General features: G+C 34.8%; 1 protein-coding gene across 6 annotated transcripts in view; it reads left to right on the plus strand.

Moving 5' to 3' along the window:
* TMEM65 (transmembrane protein 65) overlaps positions 1–14,800 on the plus strand; it is a 188,883-nt gene that overhangs the window by 53,979 nt on the left and 120,104 nt on the right. For 4 of the 6 annotated variants that reach the window (XM_045805678.2, XM_087864632.1, XM_045805676.2 and 1 more), the window contains one exon: positions 2,518–6,676. The exons of the other annotated variants lie outside the window; for them this stretch is intronic. In XM_045805678.2, the coding sequence (XP_045661634.1) occupies positions 2,518–2,619 (102 nt within the window). In that variant the 3' untranslated portion in view covers positions 2,620–6,676. Of the gene's footprint in view, positions 1–2,517; positions 6,677–14,800 lie in introns of those variants that run through there. 6 annotated transcript variants of the gene reach the window in all.

A 14,800-nucleotide genomic window follows, 5' to 3' on the forward strand; every position in this document is an offset into this window, starting at 1 on the left:
TTTTTTTCCCTATCTTCAGATGTTAAAATGTATGTACAATTTCTAGAAGGTATTTTTCTACTTGAATATTTCTTTGGTGTTATTTCATGGCAATTTGAAAAAAAACTTTTCTTGTTGCATTGAACTTTAAATATTACTTGTTCTAAAGCCTTTTTGTAGCTTATTATTTTTTTAATGGCAGTGTAGTTGACATACAATATTGTATTAGTTTCAGGTGTACAACATAGTGATTTAACAATTGTATATATTACAAAATATCACAATAAGTATAGTCACCATCCTTCAGTATACAAAGTTATTACAACATTTTTGACTATATTTCCTATGCTGTAGTTTTCTTTCTCATGACTTATTTTATAATTGGAAATTTGTGCTCTTATTGCCCTTCACCTATTTCACCCATCCCTTCCATCTCCTCCTCTCTGGCAAGCACCACTTTGTTTTCCGTATCACCACTTTGTTTTGTTTTTTAGATTCCACATGTAAGTGAAATCATATGTTATTTGTCTTTTTCTGTCTATCTCATTTACCATAATACCCTCTAGGTCCATCTACATTGTCACAGATGGCAAGATTTCATTCTCTTTTTATGGCTGAGTAATACTCCATTGTCTGTGTGTGTGTGTGTGTGTGTGTGTGTGTACGCACGCATACACGTGTATACATATACATATGCAAGTATACAAATATATATATGTAGTATACATGCATGTGCACACATATACATATAGGTACACATACATACACATATATACCTGCATACGTGTATATGTATGTGTGTGCACGCATATACATATACTACATCTTCTTTATTCATCTATTGATGGACCTTTAGGTTGCTTCCATATCCTGGCCATTGTAAATAACGCTGCACTAAATATTGGGTTATTTATATATCTTTTCAAATTAGTGTTTTTATTTTCTTTGGGTAGATACCCAGAAGTGGAATTAGTGGGTCATATAGTATTTTTATTTTTAATTTTTTAAGGAACCTTCGTTCTGTTTTCCATAATGGCTACACCAATTTACATTCCAACCAGCAGTGCACAAGGGTTCCCTTTTCTCCATATCCTCCCCAACATTTCTTATTTCTTCTTTTTTTTTTTTTAATTTCAGTCTGGTTAACATATGGTGTTAAATTAGTTTCAGGTGTGCAATACAGTGATGGAACAATTCTATATATTACGCAGTGCTCATGAAAATAAGTGTACTCTTAATCCCCTTCACTTATTCTGCTCATCTCCCTTCTGATAACCATCTATTTGTTCTCTGTATTAGAGTCTGTTTTTGGTTTGTTTCTCTTTTTTTTCCCCTTTGTTTGTTTTTTCTTAAATTCCACATATGATTTAAATCATACGGTATTTGTCTTCCTCCGACTTATTTCACTTAGCCTGGTGCCCTCTGGATCCATCATATTGTTACATTCTTTTTTATGGCTAAATAATATTCCTGTGTGTGTGTGTGTCACACGACATCTTTATCCATTCATCAGTCTATCAGTGGACATTTGGGCTGTTTCCATAGTTTGGCTATTGTACATAATGCTGCAGTAAACATAAGTGTGCATATATCCTTTCAAATTAGTGTTTTTGTATTCTTCGGGTAAATACCCAGTAGTGTGATTACTGGATCATATGGTAGTTCTATTTTTAATCTTTTGAGGAACCTCCATACTATTTTCCACAGTTGCTGCACCAGTTTGTATTCCTACCAACTGTGCAGGAGGGTTCCTTTTTCTCCACTTCTTGTTTCTTGTGTTTTTTATTTTAGTCATTCTGACAGGTGTGAGGTGATACCTCATTGTGGTTTTGATTTGCATTTCCCTGATCATTAGTAGTGTTGAGCAGCTTTTCATGTATTGGCCGTCTGTATGTCTTCTTTGGAGAAATGTCTGTTCAGGTCCTCTGCCCATTTTTTGATCAGATTGTTTTTTGGTGTTCAGTTGTATGAGTTCAATATATATTTTAGATATTAACCCCTTATTGGTTATATCATTTATAGATATTTTCTCCCATTTAGTAAGTTGCTTTGTCATTTGTTGATGGTTTCCTTTGCTCAAGCTTTTCAGTTTGAAGTAGTCCCAGTTGTGTGTTTTTGCTTTTTTTTTTTCTTGCCTGAGGAGACAGATCCAGAAAAATGTTGCTAAGGCTGATGTCCAAGAGATTACTATGTTTTCTTTTAGGATTTTTATGGTTTCAGGTCTTATATTTAGATCTTTAATCCGTTTTGAGTTTATTATTGTGTATGGTGTAAGAAAGTGGTCCAGTTTCATTCTTTTGCCTGTAGCTGTTCAGTTTTCCCAACACCATTTATGAGACTATCTTTTCTCCATTGCATATTCTTGCCTCCTTTGTCCTATGTGGCTTATTTTTATATTTAAGTTACTGTGATCAAAAGAAATGCAATTACAATTGAATTTCATAATACATAATAATTGTTTATTGTAGATACTTAGGCAAGGATTCTTCTTTCGGGGATAAAATAACTTTCAAAAAATGTTTTCTTTTGTTTCCTTAGGGCAAAGCTGTTGGGGTGACTATTGGCTGCATTCTAGGAATGTTTCCTTTGCTTTTCTTTGGAGGAGGTGAAGAAGATGAAAAACTGGAAAAGAAAAATTAACCCTCTTAGAATATCTATAAAAAGATGTAAACTAATGTACCTCAATTACTAAATATGCTGTCACAACATTTAGGAGTTAAGACAATAACAGTGTATAGATATGGGATCAAATAATTCAGCATGTATTATGGAAAACACTAACTTATTGTGGCTTGGTTTTCTTAGGACATCTTTTTAAAAAAATGTTTAGTATCCATTTTGTGTAAATTGTTGAAATGCTTTTTCATCAATGGCAGTCAACATTTTACCTTTTTCTCTTTCTTTCTATATCAAAATATCATTTAAGTATCAGTCATTGACGTACTGTACTGAGTTGGGGTTTGCGTATTTGTTACTTCATGTGTGTGCATGCATGAAAGGATCTTCTGTCGTCGCTGTTGTTCTCTAAGTTACAACTCAGCCTTGAGATTTTTGCCACATTACTTAAAATGTTTAATATAAGTTAAAGGTTTTTTTTTTAACTCTATTTGGCAACATCAATTTTGTACTGTTTTACGTTGAACATTTACAATCATATCATTTTTGTCATTTTTTAAACTCTTAATTCAAGATAGACACACACTTTAAGTATTTTAAGTATCTTTGACTCATTTTAATTTTCTGACCTCACTGTCTCAAGAGCCAGAGGTTAATCAGAATGAGTAATTAATGTGGTGTCCCTACTACATAAAACCGTATATGTTAATCAGTGTGTTATTTTCAGTTGATTTTTTTAATCTTTAATTTCTCAATTTTGAATCGTTACATGGTAGCTTCTGCTCCAAAGGGGAAGCAAATGATTGTTTTAGGGTCTTTTATAAATGGGGACTGTAGAATTAGGGTAAAATAAGGGGTTTGACATGACACTTGGAAATTAAGAGGCTAAAAAATTTTTTTAGAGAAAAAGAAAATAGGAACGGCTGAGAACGCTTATGGTATAACTGATGAAGTTGAAGTCATGTTTGGAAGGTTAAGGAGATACAAATTCTATTGTTTGGGATGGATTTCTTTTTCCCCAAAGCATCTTCTCATCTGAATTGATGAATCTGAGTACTCCATACTCATAATCCTGATGTCTTATCTTGTTTAGTGAGTTTTATTTCTGGATAACTTACTTTGAGATGAAGACTAAATATTTTATATTTTGCTTTTTTGCTATGAATAGTCTAGTAGTCAGAAGTTACGTGAGGAGAAATTTTTTTTTTGGTCTTTTTTTCTTCTTTTGTGATGTTTAAATAATATTCTAGGTTGAAATTGCTTATTTTCAGCCTTGCACATCTGATATATATAGTACAACTATATATGAGTCATGAAGTCTAATTTTATGAGCCCTTAAAGTTTGTTAGCATGTGGTCTGTTGTATATGCTAAAAAATTACTCTTAGTTGTAAGAGTAAACACATCATGGAGGAGAAAAAACCGAAATTAAAATAACTGTTTGGGCCACTGAAATTGTTTTTGTTGCTAAATAGATGCAAAAGAAGGGAAGCTTCTAAGATGGCTGTATTTATAGTTACCTTAGTTTAAAATTTCATTTGCACATATTTACTTTGACCTCTTATTTTCAGAGGGGCTCTTTTTTCCCACAAGGCAATTTGTCATAAATTACCCTCTGTGCACTTCAAAATAATTTAGAGCTATCCTTTAATCATAGATTTTTGAGAGAAAAGAAGAAAATAAATCATATAATATAAAAATAAATATATGACATTCTTATTATGTACAATAATACAATAGTCTCATTTGATCAAATTAGAATTATAGAACTTCTCAAACAGAATTGTGGTTTTTATCTTCCATGTAGTACTACATACACACCAAAAAGAATTTTTTAATTATTTTAGCTAATAGGATTGGAGTGCTTATTTAAACAATTTTTTTAGATGTCTAAGTGCATTTGTTCCTAACTTGTATATTGCCAGTCCTTTCTGTTTTCTAAAAACTATTTTATTGTGGTGCTTAAATTTTCTTCTTATTAATTAAACCCCATATCCAGAATCCTTTCCTGTGAGTTTAGAAAGGGCTTTGATTATTGGTTTTCACTTTTTGCTCTTGAAAATAATCCAGTCCTCAGAACCTTTCAGTTTAGCTGAACATCTGCACAATTATTTAAGGTCAAAACATAGCATATATAACCTACGTGTTGAAAGATGTTTTAATTTGGGGGCATAATAAATATTTGAATCATTCAAATAATTAACTTTCAAAAAATGGAGCCCTTTCGTCCTTAACCTAAGGTACACATCTTTTCAAGATCTTATTCTACATGAGTATTGGTGCTTTGCACAAAGTGATTTCTGAAAAGTGGTTCCCTTTAAGATAATGACTTCATAAAATCATTGCTTCATGGTACTTGTCACAGATAACCTTATTTCAGATTGAAACTGGAATCTTATTTCTCATATTAGTAATTTCTTTATTGGAAGCACCATAACTATAGTTAAATACAACATGAGCTACTTTAGTATTGTTTGTTTGAAATTCATGTTGTCTGTGTATTATGATTTATTGACTTGTTGATGCATGTGAATTGGGTGCATTTTGTTGCCACTGTATGTTAAACGGTGACCAATGTTTTTACAAAGGAATTGAACAAAAAAATATCTTTTAAGAAATTTGGAATGTGGTTTTGATCTTGAAATTTTATTTTCTTCCTAATCTCTAAGAGAGGGCTCTGGTTATTCTGTCACTAAAGGAAATAGAATAAATAAATGCAGATTTTTTACAGGGTTGTAGCAATGTCACTGAGACAGTTAAATGGAGCTATTTAGTACCTCCCTGAAATCCACACTGGAGATCCATTACAGATTATGAGAGAAGAATGATCCTATTTTGAGACAGTTTGATCTTTAATAGGATGTCAAAAATAACACTAGAGAGATTGGCATAAATCACAATGATGGGTCTTTACAGCAGAGATATCCAAGCCATCTGTAGAATAACGCCTCATTTACTCCTTTTCTGTAGGAGGTGAATTTTGAAGGTAATGGAAGTTTATCTTTCACACAAAAATTTTGTGTAAACCATTTTGAAGTAAATCTTCCTAATTTTAGAATTATATTTTCTTCCCATCTTAAAGAATGTATTAAATATAATGTCATCTTTTTCTTAGTGGCTAAATACCATCTCCATGGACATTATTATTGTGCTGTAATGCAGTGCCTCAGGAAAACTTCCATTTTCCTCCCAACTTTTTACTGCTCTCGCTTTTGGCAACTCCATTCTCTGTCTAATTTGCCACTTCTCAGCTGTGTAGACTGAGCAACTAGATAGCCAGTCTTACCAGGAATTTTTTGGGAAATATTAGGCTGTGGAACCTGAGTGAGATGATGATGGTGATAATGATGATAATAATATTATCTCCCTTTTATTAAGCACTTACTTGCTGCTGTGTAAGTATTTTACATACTTTGTCCCATTTAACCACTTTAAATAACAACATTAAGTTGGTGCTATTATTATCCCTATTTTATACTGGATAAATTTTATATGGAGAGTTAGTACTAGACCTGTGAGGTCACTACTAATAAGTGGACTGGAATCCAACTTTGTCCAAGTTTAAAGCCTGTGCTCTTAGTTACTATGTAATAGGCATCAGTTGTATGGACTTTGTAATGTCTCTTCTCTGCTTAGGTTCCCTTTTACCTTCAGATTTGTGGAGTTGTTTTCTTACCGATAACCTAAGGGAATTGTGCTTATAATCTCAGGTTCATTTAAGAAATTCTGTGCATACCGTGTGCTAAGAACTGCTCAAGGAACTGAGGGAACAGCCAGAACATCCTCATTCTCATGAAGTTTATTCTGGGGTGGGGGGTGTCGGTGGGGCAAATATGCGCTTAAATATTTTTTATTGCAGACAGTGATAAGTTCTAGAGATAAATGAAACAAAGTAAGGGGCATGGAGAGTACTGGTGGTCATATGTGAAGGTTTATTTTTATAGAGTGGTCAGGGAAGACCCGAAAGAAGTGAGAACGTTAACAGTACGTGTTAAGAAAATCTCAGACATGTGAGATATATTTCACTTTCGAATGTATTGTAAGATTTTTTTCGTTTGTTTCGCATTAAACGAAAAATTCATTTTCCCTGCATATTTACTGACAGCAGTAGAGGGAAATGGCCCAGAAGCCTGGGGAAGCTACCTGGGAATTCATAAAGTCTGTGGATAACCCATCCGCAAATTATTTAGAGTTTGTTCTGTGCTCATAATGAAATCTAACAGATCACTTGTTTTTACCAAAGCTATAAATGCTATTGGTATATGAGTTGGAACACTGAAATTGGTTTTTCTTCTTTAACTTAGAAATGGAGTACTACTTAAAGCAAGGACATACATTTTAATTTTGAAGCTTCAGGACTTTTAGTGTCTACCAATCTTGTGTTGACAGCAGTATGACACAGAGTGTTGTGTATTGGTTTTTATATTAAAATTTATGACATCAAATATGTTAATGCCATTGACAGGTTTATGAATGAAAGAAATTTGAACAATTTTTTTAATGACACCCACTAAAAAGAGTAGGCACCTGAGAGATTGCATGATTTCCCCACAACTACAAGTCCAAGTCAAACTTTTTGTTTACAGGAATAGAATGTGAGAATGGTGACTGAAGAGTTAAAGTCAAAGAAACTACTTTTGAGGGGAGATGGGGTGAACCTTCAAAACTGTTTGATAAAGGAATTTTCTGTGAGAATTGTGAAATTCAGTAAAGATTTGGTATTTGCTAATATGAAAGCTATACATTTGTGTACTGCTTTACCATTATAAAATAGTTAGGCAAATGCTAGATATACATGGAGTTCAAGAGAGTTAGTTGAAAAAAAAAAAACTGGGGGTACTTTAATTAGAATTACAATTTTTCTCTCCTGCTTGTCAACCCTACCATCACCATTCCTGCACAATTGTGGTTATTCTGCATCTCTTTACCTTTTGTCTCAAGAGCATTTGTTTTCTTTCTTATTTTCTCGTGTTTTCCCCAACCTCAGACTAATGGAAATGCAGTTTTTATAATATATATTATGTCCTGTGCTGCTGTTTTTAAAGTATATAGGTCAAACATTTTTTCTCCCTTACACCCAGTTGGGAGGAGAAAAAAATCTAAATTAATTTTTAGTTCATTTTATGGTTAACAGTTTTAACTGTTCTTTCTTCCATACTAATTCATACCCCCATTTCATAAGAAGGAAAAGATCTGACTGTACTTCAAATGTCAGTGCCACAAAGGACAGGTTTCATCCAACTTGTTCAGTTTTCTATCTGTAATGCTTTGTACAGTGCCTGAAACATGGTGAGCGTACAGTAGATATTTGTTTAATGGGTCAATCCTTGCCACCCACGTCGCTGTGCACTTCTCTCTAGGAACTTGAATTCTGACTTGACTCCCAGCCCATTCTGTATCAGTACTAAACACTTCCCTGGGTCATGTTCTGTATCATTTTTGAACTTCCCACATTTTGCTTCAGGTAGATTCGTTCATGGTCCATCTTCTACTGGCAGTTCTCCCGTCCATTGTTTTGTAACAGATAGTCAAATGCTTAATTGGAAATATGGTATGTATATATCTCCTGTTCTACTGGTTATCAAGGAAACAAACATTTTTTGGTTTGGCATGATTTATTCTTAGTGAACTTGTGTTGGGAGCCAGTGGCGACCACTTTACTTTCTGTTTAATCTGTTCTAATTTTTCCCCTGAGGATTAATATCAAGTATATTAGTCTACAATTCCTAGAACCTATCTGCACTCCTCTTTTTTCTGAGTAGGGCATTATTTACCCAACTCTGAGCTTGCTGGTGCTTTTCCTGATCTCATTATTTCACAGAGGACAGCTTTGTAATTGTATCTCAAATTCTCTCAGTATCACAAACCAAAGATTTTAAAACTTTTTGGTCTCAAGACTGCTGTAAAGCTCTGAAAAAAAATATTAAGGTCCTCAAAGAGCTTGTTTATGAAGGTTATAAACATATTTATTGCATTAGAAATTAAAACTGACAAATTACAAAACTATTTACAATTTATTTAAAAATAACAATAAACCAATTTCATGTTAACATAAATGATAACACATTTTATGAAGATTATTTTCTAAAAGTATAATTTAGTGAGAAGAGTAGCATTGTTTTACATTTTTGACAGATCTCTTCAATGCCTGGCTTGCGAGAAGACAGCTGGATTCTCATATCTGTTTCTTCATTCAATCTGTTTGATATTTGTTTGTTTGAAGTATATGAAGAAGATTTTGCCTCACACAAATATATAGTTGGAAAAAGGAAGAATATTTTAATAACCTTTTTATATGACTGTAGATTTATTCTTGGACACTAACACCGTACAAGGGATAATTTCTACATGGTTCATTGCACTGTAGAATTCAAAACCATATTAGTGAAATTTTGCACTGGGTTACATAAAAACCTGTTGCTCTACCTTACACTTTGACTGAACATTTGTCACTGCATGATTTTATAACACCATGCATTCAGCATTTGGAAATTATTGGTTCACCAAATTATGCAGATCTTCCCAATGTTAATACATTTCCCACATAAAATTTAAAAATCATGTATAATATGACCAGTGATATCATTTTAAAAAGCACCTTTTAAGTATTGGGAAGCTTTCAAATTCAGACGGCAGATACATGTTTCCCAAAATGGTGGTTTTCACGTGAAAGCTTAAATTTTATCATTGGGAACACATACCATTAATTTTCCTTGAACTGACAGTTCACTTCATTCATGTTTGAGGAAATATCTGCCAAATATGCACATCTGAATAACCAAGTTTATCTCACAAAACAATCTCATAATTGCTTTTCTCCAAGACAACCGTCATATTTTGGTATCCCCAGAAGTACTTTGTGCACATTTGCCATTTCATACAGAATATTAAAAAGACACTCAACAGTCAATATTTAAAATAATTTTTACTGCTTTTTGAAGGACACTGAGTGAAGCTTTTCTTCTCCCTCTCCCCCAGCTGCAAGTGCATGGCATTGAAGAATACAATGATTACTAATGTCTTTATTCATTCTAATGTTGGTGCTTTTTCTCATCATGGCTTTTGCACCATCAGTGAACATATCACCACTGTGAAAAAGGTAAATAAGGTTTTAGTATATTATGAAAATAGTTTTAACCTCACATACTCCCTAGGAATCTGCAGACCACACTTTCATACTTCGAGAACTGCCATCCTGAACTTTCCTAATTAGTTTAGGTTTAGCTGTAAGTAACAAAACCCCAAAATAACAGTAGCTGAAACAAGATGGACATTTATTTCTCTCTCATATAAAATTGTTGTGGTATGTTGTCCAGGGCTAGTATAAGGGTTATGTTCCACAAAGTAGCAAAGCCCAGATTTCCATCCTTCTGCTTCATTCATGTAATTAGTTTTTGTTTTCAGTAGTCACTTCATGATCTTAAATGGCTGCTTCAGCTCCAGCTATCACATCTGCAGTCTGTCCAGGAAGAAGGAACTAGGAAGGAAAGGGCTTGAACAAACTTTTAAGTTGCCACATGACACATCTACTTATGTATCAGACCTCCATCATATGAACACTGACCTGAAAGAGATGCTTGTAAATCTCCCCATCTGTATGGCTGAATATATAGCCAAAAGTTGAAAGAAGGGAAGGACATTTTGGGGAAAGCCTAGCTGTGTATCACAATCTACCATTTTAGCTACTACCTTTTTCTCTGTATGGAAAACACCCATCCACAGGGGAGTGGGCTCGAGTTTCCATACAGAGACTGCATTCAACTCCAGGAATATACTATATGTGTAAAGTTTTAAACTGGATCACTGATATCAGATACCCTATAAATGAAAAAAGTATCTGCCCCTACACACCAAGGATGCAATACCCACTTCTCTTCAGAAAGGGAAAGAATAAGCAATACAACCATCAACCATCACTAGTTGCTAGAAATTATTAAGTCCACCACCACCATCTCTCGGCTCATCTATTTGAAGGCAGTGGAAACCTTCCTAGCCGGGACTCCAGAGAGGAGTGAACATTTTAGAAGTGAGTTGACTGCGGGGCGCCTGGGTGGCACAGCGGTTAAGCATCTGCCTTCGGCTCAGGGCGTGATCCCAGCGTTATGGGATCGAGCCCCACATCAGGCTCCTCCGCTGTGAGCCTGCTTCTTCCTCTCCCACTCCCCCTGCTTGTGTTCCCTCTCTAGCTGGCTGTCTCTATCTCTGTCGAATAAATAAATAAAATCTTTAAAAAAAAAAAAAAAAGAAGTGAGTTGACTTCTAAAGCTGCTTTTAGCTTAGGGGCTTTTGTCCATTCTGTTTGCAGTCAGGAGGCTGATAATTTTGGTTTGTGTATTTTAAGTCTTGCTTCTAGGGGACAGAAACCAAGAGAGCTTTTGGTAGAGATATACAGAAGCCTCAAGCATATGTAATTCCCTCTCAGAAAATTTGCAAAATTGTAGAGCTATTTAGGACAGAAGACAAAATTAAGCAGAGAGCCTTATGAAACAAAGATTAAATTCAGAACCTGCTAGAAGAAGGGGATATGGGGAACAGCCTGGGTTATCATTTGAAAATTCTGAAGGCTAGGGCAAAGGTAGAAGAAACCTTATACCAAGGTTTGCAACTCTGCCTTGATTTATCATGATTTCTAGCTGAATTAGGGTGAGCACTGTATTGTCCAAGCAAAAGGAAGGATGAACCTCTCTGGAGGAAGATATCACCAGAAGCCTGTAAAACTTTTATGTATAACACCTGAAAATTAATTGAAGATTCTGAGACATGCCAAAAGATAGGACCACATGACCAAAAACTAAGCAAAAAAGAGATACAAGAAACAGACCCACAGATAATCCAGATAATGGAGTTAGCTGACAAGAACTCTAAAATACGTTATTTTTCTTTCTTTTTTAAAAATTAAAACAAAATATTTATTTATTTTGAGAGAGAAAGAGCGCAGGGAAGGACAGAGGGAGAGGGATAGAGAAACTTTAGCAGACTCCTCGCTGAGCTCAGAGCCCTATGTGAGGCTTGATCGCAAGACACCGAAATCATGACCTGAGCTGAAACCAAGAGTCAGATGCTTAACTGCACCACCCAGGGGCCCCTCTTTTTTTTTAAATTTTAATTTCAGTATAGTTAACATGTGATGTTTATATTAGTTTCAGGTGTACAATATAGTGATAACTATGTTATTTTTGTTTGAGGAAAGTTACAGGGGGGAAAATGGTAGAGGCTTTCATCATTAAGTTATTCTATAAAATTAATAAAAAATGGACATTCTATAACTGCATACAATATCTGGAATTAACAACACATTAGACAGATACAACAGTGGATTTGCACACAAAAGACAGAATTAGTGACCTGCAAGATAGGTCGATAGGAAACAATACACACTGAAGCATAGGAAGAAGAAAGTAATGGAACAACCTTTGGAGGCATGTGGGCACAATGAAATGCCTTTAAAAATGTGTAGGTGGAATCTCAGAAAGAGGGGAGGTAGAGAATGGGAGGAAGAAAGAAAATTATGAATATTTAAGGACATATTTTCTCTATATGGTCATCTCAATAGATGAAAAAATAAATTGACAAAACACCCATACCTGATATACAGATGGCATATTAGCACATGAAAAGATGCTCAATGTCATTAGTCATGAAAATACAAATTAAAACCACACTCACTAGAATGGCTAAAATTGAAAAAAATACTATATCAAGGGTTGATGAGGCTGTGGGACAGCTGGTACATAATAACACTGCTGGTAGGGATGTAAAATGGTACAACCACTTAGGAAACTTGTGGGTGATGGATGCATTCTTTATCTTGATTATGATGATGACACATGCCAAGACTCATCAAATTTATAAATATTTGTGATAAAGTTGTATTAAAAATAGCCGCCCACAAAAAGAAAAAAAGGAAAAACATTAAAACTCGTTGTTATAAAGTTGTCTTTAACTGTCACCCCACATCCTCTGAGCAGGAAATAATTTCTAACTCTTCTTTGTTCCCAAATCACTTTTCATGTCCATTATAGTACTTATCAGATATCTCAGTTATCCATTATTCTAAAACTTACAGGCTAAAACCAATAAATTACTATTTCTCACATTTCTGTGTGCTGTCTGGGCAATTTCTCTGCTGGTCTTGCCTAGGTTCAGTTGTATGGCTGCAGTCAGCTGGTGAGTTGGCAGAACCTGGAGGGTTTAAGATGGTTTGGGCACAGACGGATGGAAGACTAGGATCTCTCTCACCACATGTTTTCTTATCAATTCTTAGTCTAACCAAATCTTCCTTACATGACAGTTGGGTTCCAAGAGAGTAAGAGTAGAAACCATGAGGTCTCCTAATGCCTACGCTCCAGATTTTATGCCATGCAACTCCTGCCACCCTCCCTTGGTCAAGACAAGTTACAAAACCAGCCCAAATTCAAGGGAATTGAGAAGTTGACTCTATCCTTTTAGTGTGGGAAATGGCCATGTCATACCGTAAAGGGACATGGACACAGGAAGGCATTATTCATTAGAGACCATTATTGCAATGATCTAGTCTTCCAGATAATGCCTTATTAACGCAGGCATGTTTTTTGTACCTGTATCCTTTCTGTTATAAGTTCCTTGAAGGTAGGAATCAGATCTTATTTATCTTCATGTTTTTCTTTGCATCTATCGCAGACCTTTGCGCACTGTGTAATAAGTTTTGATTTTTTTCCTGGATGCTAAGAGAAATAAAAAGTCAGTGGAAAAAAGCTTAAGTTGAAAGGCATCATTGCAGTAGTAGGGTAGAAAAGATATATTACAAAGCATTTAAAACCATAATCTCCAGAGCAGGCAAAAGCAAATAGCAACCACTGATGAGTCATCAGAATATCTTAATAATCACAGCATTTTTTTTTTTTTGGCAAAGAAGGAAAGGTAATACGATCCCCAATTTTATAGATGAGAACAGTTGCAAAGCTCTTTAAGCAGCTAGACATTTATTTAATTTTTTAAGAAAGATTTTATTTATTTACTTGAGAGGAAGAGGGAGCAAAACAGCACAAGCAGAGGGAGAGGGAGAAGCAGACTCCCCGCTGAGCAGGGAGCTGGACACCTGGGACTCAATCCCAGGACCCTGGGATCATGACCCAAGCTGAAGGCAGACCCTTAACCGACTGAGCGACCCAGGTGCCCCTAGACCTTTACTTAAATACAACTCTTCTGATTCCGTATTCTAGGCTCTTTTTCTTCAAATTTTATAGGATTGCGTTGTTACAGGCAATTGGAGAGAGGGTGGATAACTTAGGGGCTTTAAATTTACAAAGTAAACGTTCTGTGGTCGGTATCCTCCTTTTTGTATTTATTTTTCTCTGTGTAGAAAATGAAAGATTTAAAAAGAACAATGCTTAAGGTGCTTAAAAAAAACTTTCCTCATTTCCTTCAAGTCCTTTCTATTTCTAAGCAGTTGGATTTCGAGAGAAAAAGTGTTTTGTTGAGTGGTTCTGCCAAAAGCTTAGTCCAAATTCTTGAATCTTTCCTGGAAATTGTAGCCAGTGTTTTGTCTGTCTGCTATTAACACATTACCCTTTGCATGCCATCTGATATTTGGCATATTTAAAAACAGGCTGAACACTAAGCTGGATCCCAGCTACGTTCAGGTTTTATAATTATATCTTCCTGCAATATTCTTCCCACTCAGACGGCTAATAAATAGTTTCACTTAGTAATTTAAGATTCAGCTTTTCTCTTTGTCTCTGCAAAATTTAGAAATTCAAAATGCAATTCAGAAAAAAATATTTTCTACACTCACTTCTACCATTATGTGTTTGGTGCCCAGTAATGAACCAGATCATGAGAGAAGTGGGTCAAGAGAATCATGAAATCCAAGTCCTTTTTTTGAGGATCTTCTGCTGTCAGGAAGATGGACGACCTTTGGGTACTCTGCTCTAGAATTCTGTAAATCTAAGTGAGTGACGTACATGGATCACAGTGATGCTGTTAGGTTCTCGTAATGCATTTTATTATAGTTTTTTGTTTTTATATAATTCAACATTGGGGAACAAAGCTTGACACATCATATTGGTTCATCTTTACTCTGCAGTAAGACTTCATGTCAGTAACCTTTTAAATAAAAATATTGCATCCTTCCAATTCAGGAAAAATATAAATGAACTATAACAATCTTAAAGGGCAAGACATTAATTCGGTTTAAATCAATGAGTTAAATCTTTCACGATTCCATG

Source organism: Ursus americanus, chromosome 9 (assembly GCF_024610735.1).
Source record: "Ursus americanus isolate L20-20 chromosome 9, mUrsAme1.1.p, whole genome shotgun sequence".
NCBI classification, from domain to species: Eukaryota; Metazoa; Chordata; class Mammalia; order Carnivora; family Ursidae; genus Ursus; species Ursus americanus.